This window comes from Lipotes vexillifer, unplaced genomic scaffold (genome assembly GCF_000442215.2).
Source record: "Lipotes vexillifer unplaced genomic scaffold, Lipotes_vexillifer_v1.1 scaffold999, whole genome shotgun sequence".
Classification (NCBI taxonomy): domain Eukaryota; kingdom Metazoa; phylum Chordata; class Mammalia; order Artiodactyla; family Lipotidae; genus Lipotes; species Lipotes vexillifer.
The window spans coordinates 1819055-1826752 of NW_006774368.1; the positions used below are offsets into that span (position 1 = coordinate 1819055).

At 38.4% G+C, this 7698-nt stretch overlaps 1 protein-coding gene across 1 annotated transcript in view; it reads left to right on the forward strand.

Annotated features, from left to right (window-relative positions):
• The window catches only part of POGLUT1 (protein O-glucosyltransferase 1), a 21937-nt gene that overhangs the window by 3070 nt on the left and 11169 nt on the right, over positions 1-7698 (forward strand). Inside the window, exons 4-5 of the mRNA XM_007449132.1 lie at positions 4550-4685; positions 6894-7015. Of these exons, the coding sequence (XP_007449194.1) occupies positions 4550-4685; positions 6894-7015 (258 nt within the window). The remainder of the gene's footprint in view (positions 1-4549; positions 4686-6893; positions 7016-7698) is intronic.

The window sequence follows — 7698 nt, forward strand, 5'->3', positions numbered from 1 at the left end:
CGGCCATGGCTCACGGGCCCAGCCGCTCCGCGGCATGTGGGATCTTTCCAGACCGGGGCACGAACCCGTGTCCCCTGCATCAGCAGGCGGGCTCTCAAAAACTGCGCCACCAGGGAAACCCCTAAGATCTTTTTTCTAAATGATGTTATGTCATTATAAGTAAAATAAATAAGCAGTATTGTAAAAAACATGCATCCATTTGGTCATAAAGATTTATATTATTTGTTCGTAATAACAACTTTATTATAAATTAGTATACTTTCACTGTAATGTAAAATATGTAAAAACAATAACAACAACAACAAAATAAAGATCATTTAATATCCCACACTCTGAGGTAATCACAATTTTGGTTATCAAGTGTCAGGGGCAAATAAGGTGGTAGTGGGGAAAATCACTGAGGTATTTTAAATAGACATTTGTTTCATTACTTGGAACAATAATAGAGACTTTAACTACAAATTATGAGCATAGAGGAATTTGTAATTTCTACAAATGAGAAAGAAAATATGAATATAGACATTGTTGGACTTTGAAAGCTTTTCCACTGTTTAACAGTTAGCTGAACAATCTCCAGATCAAATTAAGTAGTACTCTCAAAGTTTCTGAAAGGCGCATGGCTCTTATTCCAGACCTCAGAGCTTTTTGGTCAGAATCATGAGCTCTTAGAAATATTAAGAGAGCACAGGACCTTTCACTGACAATGAAAGGTCCTAATGTGTTGAAAGTTCCCTATTCCAACTATTAATACATATACAACTAAGGAAAATAGAGCTAAACAAAAGAGAAATAAAATGAAATATTCAGAACCAGTGTCCTTAATGAAATGGACACAGTTGTGTAATATCTCAGACTCTCATCTGGCCAAAAGTAGTATCTTTCTAGGTCTAGATACTTTTACTTCACCCAGTTTGAGAAATATCTATGACATTTAAAGTATTCAGTTCTGAACAAAAGAAAATGTAAACTCAGCCTTTTAAGGATGAGCTGAGAGATTTTGCTGAGGAACTGGAGCACCATCTAATTAACACTGGAGGGAGTTCCCTGGTGGCCTAGTGGTTAGGATTCTGGGCGTTCACTGCCAGGGCCTGGGTTCAATTCCTGGTCGGGGAACTGAGATCCCGCCAGCCATGTGGCGTGGCAAAAAAAACAGAAAACCAGAAATAAACAAACAAAAATAAACACTGGAGTCACATAATTTCAAAGGTAGAGAATAATAGTATTATTTAAATAATAGCTTTAGTGAAGTGTGGTTGACATAAACTGCACATATTTAAAGTGTACAATTTGATAAGTATATATATAACCAAAATAACATATCTGTCACTACCAAAAGTTGCCTTGTGCCTCTTTGCAGTTCCTCTCTCCCCCTTTCCCCGCCATGCCTTCCTCCCAACCCCGTCCTCAAGCATCCACTGATCTGCTTTCTCTCATTATAGATTATTTCCTAGAGTTTTATATAAATAGAATTGTACAGTATGTGAGAGAGTGCTATTTTAAAAGCTGAATGGGAAAGAAAATGAATGTTTCAGCTGTTACATGTAAATGTACTGCAGTAATACATTTTTAAAAAAACTTTTTAACGAGTAATTTTTGTCAGTGTCAAAGGAGTGTTACATGGATAAACAACAAGGTCCTACTGTATAGCACAGGGAACTATATTCAATATCCTGTGATGAACCATAATGGAAATGAATATAAAAAAAGAGTTTACATATGTGCGTAACTGAGTCACTTTGCTGCAGCACAGTAGAGATTGGCACAGCATTGTAAATCAACTATACTTCAGTAAAAAAATTAATATTGGGTCTTTGGATATATGAATAGGGTGTATCTTTCCATTTACTTACGTCTTTAATTACTCTCTCCATTGTTTCATAGATTTTAGTATGTAGGTCTTGAATGTCTCTTGTCAAAATAATCACAGGGTATTACATTTTTTTGATGTTATTGTAAATAGTACTTTATTAATTTCATTTTCTATGTGGCCATTGTTAGTATATAAAATATGCTACATTTCTAAATTTGTTTACTAGCTGTAATAGGTTTTGGCTAGATTACTTAAAATTTTCTACATAGATGATCATGGATCTACAAATAAAGTCAGTTTAAAATTTTCTCTTCCTATTATATATCTTTAATATTCTTTTTGCTTTATTGCATCTGCTCGTATTTCCAGTAAAGTGTTCAAAAGAAAAGAAAAAAAAGGAGTGTTACATGCACATGGTAAAATATTTGGAAAACTCAAAAGTATGTACAATGAAAAGGAGGTTTCTCTACCACCGTACACCCACCTCCACCAGACCACTAGTCCCTGAGTCCTCCTCTCAAGAGACAACTACAATTACCAGTTTCTTTTACAGCCTGCCAGAAATAATCTCTGCATATACAATTATCTAGATTCATCAACAAAATAGAACATGCTATATCTTCTGTTCTGCAACTTGCTTTTCCTTTCCTTGTAGCAGTAGATTTTGAAATTGTTCCATAGCAGTACATGGAGAACTCTTTCATAGCTGCATAAAAACCCATTGTATGGATTTCTTTATTGAGTCCTCTATCAATGGACACTTAAATTTTTCCCCACCACTCCCCTTTAATTTTTTTTTTTTTTTTGGCTGTGTTGGGTCTTCATTGCTGTGCATGGGCTTTCTCTAGTTGCAGTGAGCAGGAGCTACTTTTCATTGCGGTGCATGGGCTTCTCGCTGCGGTGGCTTCTCTTGTTGCGGAACACAGGCTCTAGGTGCGCAGGCTTCTGTAGTTGCAGCACACAGACTCAGTGGTTGCGACACGTGGGCCCTAGAGCATGTGAGCTTCAGTAGTTGTGGTGCTTGGGCTCGGTAGTTGAGGTGCGCAGGCTCAGTAGTTGTGGCTCGCGGGCTCTAGAGCGCAGGCTCAGTAGTCATGGTACACGGGCTTAGTTACTCCACGGGCATGTGGGATCTTCCCGGACCAGGGCTTGAACCGGTGTCCCCTGCGTTGGCAGGTGGATTCTTAACCGCTGCACCACCAGGGAGGTCCTTCCCTTTCATTTGTGACTAATGTAAACAGTGATGCAGTAAACATCCTTGAAATTAGACCTTTGAACACTCATGTAAATACATCTGCAGGCTAAACTCCTAAAAGTAAAATTAATTGGCCAATTAATGTGTTTTTTAAATCTTGATAAATAGAAGCAAATATCCTCCAAAGAGGTTGTGCCTGTTTACACTTTCACCAGCCTTGTATCACGTGCTCAGAATAGACCTCACACTCTCACTATGTATTATCAGACTCTTTGATCTTTGACAATCTGATTGATGAAAACTGGCATCTAGCTTCACTAGATTTTTTCTTTTGTCATGGTGATACTTAATTTTTTTATTGAAATATACTTGACATATAACATTGTGTAAATTTAAGATGTACCACATGTTAATCTGATACATTTATTTTCATATGATTGCTATTGTGATAATTAGTACCTCTAGCACGTTACATAATTATTCTCTTTTATAGTAGTGGGAATGATTAAGTTCTAGTCTCTTAGCAAGTTTGGTAATTATAATACCATTTTGTTGTCTCTACTCAGTACACTGTGTATTAGATCTCTAGGGCTTATTTACTGCTCATTGTAAGTTTGTACTCTTAAACAACATCTGTCCTTTCCCCCCATTCCCCAGCCTCTGTTAAGCACTTTCTCTGTTTTTATAAGTTTGGCTTTGGGGGCATTTCCTTATAGTAGTACAGTTGACCATCTTTTCTTATGTTTATGAACTATTGATATTTTTTGTAGTTATCACCCTGTGTATAAATCAGTATTTTAAATCAGTCGTTTTCATGCTGCCAGAAAATTTTGGTTAGGCCTTGGAATGTTGCCCCCCAGTATAGTGCTGGTCAGGACCTCAAAGGATGGGGCAGAAAAGTTAGCTGTCAGTGTATACTCACTTTTTTTCCAGAAATCCTCTAAGAATTCCCAGGAAGTCTATTCTGAAAGCAATATTACAGTCTTTGTGATTATATACATGGCACTCTTTCTGGCTTGCAAAACTGATTTTAATAGTGTTCTGTATTCAGGTTGAAGGTAATGAAAGTTTTCCTATCCTTTCTCATAAACTATGAGACTTAGTTATGGTGGAAATAAAAATAATGTCTTTGTGAGATGCAAAGCCCAAGGGACACAATTAGAAAATCAGTTTTTCCAGTTCCTATCAAAATTTGTATCTTGCTTACTAATTAAACTATTCCGTGTAGGAGAAATAAAGAAATGCTGGGAATGAAAAGAGGAGAGGAAATGGTAGGAGTAGCAATAACACTCCCTTCAAACTTAGGATGATCTAGTCGGAAAATTTTATTAAGTATTGTACGCTGGAGCAGCTTAGCCAGAAAAGATAACTGGCACCATATGGAAGAGTGGAGTTGTCCTTTCAGGAGCATTGCTCTCAGGACACTTTGCAGGAGGCTGATGATCTGAGCACTGGCTTGTCTTACTTTGAAAGTGTAAGCGGGACCCTGCCTTGTCCGAGAGCAGGCACTGCTCTGGTGAAGTTGTGATATTTCTGGTTGACAGGTGTAGTGGTGTTGAACACTTTATTTTGGAAGTTATTGGGCGCCTCCCTGACATGGAGATGGTGATCAATGTACGAGATTATCCTCAGGTTCCTAAATGGATGGAGCCTGCCATTCCAGTCTTCTCCTTCAGTAAGGTAAGTATAGGAAGAGCCATATGAAGGGATGGAGGGTGGTCCTGTAGCATATAAGCAAGAGATGACTGTCTGTGGCAGAGTCTGATGAGTGATGGTGAGGATGAGGCCTGAGGTCCAAAAGTGGGTCTGTGTCCCTGTTAGCTTCACAGTCATTGAACAATAAGACTGAGGAGATGGGGTTGAGGACCCATAAGTGATGTGAGTAAGGTTGCTTGTGTCTATAGGGCTAGGGATGGAGGGTATGGAATGAGAGAGGCCTGAGGAACCTCTAGGACATTGAAGGTGGGATTCAGAGTTCCTACAGAGCATGGGAGAGAGTGGCCCAAGAAAACTCATGGGCTTGGCGTTAGGGAAAACCTGCATATTCAAAAAAAAGATTTGTTGAGCTTCTACATTGTATGTATCAACCATAGTATTAGGTATCGTCTGTCCGGCCACTGTATCCCAGGGTCCCAGCCTGGCTAACAGTGAGACTGAAGGTGCTAGATAACTTCACACAGTTTGCACCCAAGCAATGCAGTGAGGGGATATGCCTGCGATACCCGACAGGGATATGTGAGGGTGTGATCTTTGGGTCTAGTTATGGAGAGATAGGAGTACTAGGACACACTTGTGGGCTTGGAGAACTTGGGACAGTGAATATCTTAGTGCTCAGGTTCTTGTAAATGGTGTATTAGCAGGAATGGGCCTTCATTCCCTAGAGACTAAATATGAAAGCATTTGGGGGCAGGGATGGCGGGAGGCTAGAAGAGAGTGGATGGGAGATTCTATGGGAGAAGAGAAAACACTCTGAACTTTGAGAAAATAACTCCATTTCTGAGTTGGTGTCTCCAAAGCAGAGGAACTTTTTATCCCCACTTTTTCTTTATCACAGTTTACTTTCTCTCTAGACTTGTTTATTTCCTGTGTTGCAAGTGGGCTGAGGCCACATTTGTGTTGCATTTCACATGGTTTACCCTCATTTCTCAAAAGTGCTTGGTCCCGTTATTTCTCATGAAGCCCTCTCAGAAGAACAGATAGAGGCTCCCATGTAAGTCAGTAAGGACTTTGTGTTTATTACTTATCTGTTTTTTCTGTGGATAATAAGTATGACCATCAGTATACTAACTTTCCTTTCATCTTTAATCCCCTCCCTTTTTTTTTTGAACCAGTGACTCTTAGTTTGCAAGAGAGGGATTTTAGTCTGTCAGCTTTATAATAAATGTGCAGTTTATTTTGAGCAGCTGTTATGCCTGAGGTGCTTGATAAATCACGTACCATTTTTAAAATATTTGAAAGAAGGCAAACAGCATATGGCATATGTAATTCCAATGGAAGAAACAGTAGAATTAGAGGCTTATCAGTGACCAGAATTTTAAGAGAAGTTACCATGTAAAGGGAACAAATGGTTTCAAACTTTTTTCAGAAGATGTGGGATAACACCCCTCCCCCCCATTCTGCCCATCACTACTTTTGACCCTTATCCAAAAAATAAATAACTCAATTTATTGACCAACCAATGTGATCTCAGCAGTGCCACAGTAATAGGTAATACTAACACTTACTGAGTGTTTACTTTGTGTCAGACACTGTTCTAAGTTTTTTACATGTACTAACTCATTTAATATTCAAAACAAGCCTATTAGATAGGTAATATTATTGATATTATTATTTATCCAGTTATAAAGGTAAGGAGACTGAAGCATAGAAAGATTAAGTAACTTGCCTAGAGTTGGAAAGAGGTGGAGTCAGATGATCTTTCTCAAGAGCCCACACTCTCAACCATTGCACTATGTTTCCTAATTCTTGCTCCTAAAAGACCTATTTAGGAAATAACTAAGAACTGGTAAGATAGTATACACTCCAAGTGTAATATCAGTTAAAAGATGAGACAGCTATGTGATCATTCAGAATTGGGTATATTATTTCCCTAATCTAAAAACTCCAACGGTGGATGTCCTCTAGAAAAACAGAACTTTGGGGAACTGGAAAAGTTGACCTTTAGTGTGATTTCGTATTCTGAGATTCAGTCAGCCCATGAATTTTAACCCATGGTCATTTTTGCCTTTTAGCATCTAGAGTCTAGACTTTGAAACTAGGGAAAATATATCTTTGACAGTATAACACTGGGGCAAGGCCTTTTCCAGATCCCGTGGCATGAATGCAGTTTGCTGCTGCTTCTTCTTGCTCTGAGACTGACTTAGAATAACCTCTCTGTTTCTGTTGAAGACATCAGAGTACCATGATATCATGTATCCTGCTTGGACATTTTGGGAAGGAGGACCCGCTGTTTGGCCAATATATCCTACCGGTCTTGGACGGTGGGACCTCTTCAGAGAAGACCTGGTAAGGTAGGTCCTTTAGAGAGGTTTTATTTATCCCTCTTTGTGGGTCATCTTGAAGTAAACAGTAAAGTATAAACAATTAATTTTGTTTAAAAGGACTAACTTTTTTTTTTAAGAGGACTAACTTTTAAGCTAAAAATGAAAGACAAAAAACTATAGCATAAGCAATTTTGTATGTGTATAAAAATATTTACATATCCATAGAAAAAGAGCAAAAGAACCTACCCTAAAGTGTCAGCAGTGCTTCTGTGGGAGGGATTCTAGAAGCCTCTTCTTCTTTAAAGTTTTCTGTACTGCTAAGTTTCTCTAAATAAGAGTGAGTTACTTTCATAAGTAGGAAAAAATGAATGACCATACTGTGGGAAAGGATAGAAAATTACTTGGAAGCACATAAATGTACTTTGTAATTAAGAGCTAAGTCCTTCAGGCAGGGGTGGTTTGGGTATAAATGTCCCATAGGTATCTCAAGTACAAGCTTATTCCATATACTCTCTAATTCACAATTGAAACCTGCCTTGGCCTGTTGACTGTATCCTGCCATTATTTCATAATTTAGATTGTCCAGGTCATCAAGCTGTACGTACTTCTTACCTAGCTACATTTTACATGAATGATTCCAACAACATTGGTACCTAATGAGCAAACTTCTAGAAACACACCTTTCTAGGTATTCTCTCAGATGTAGGGAA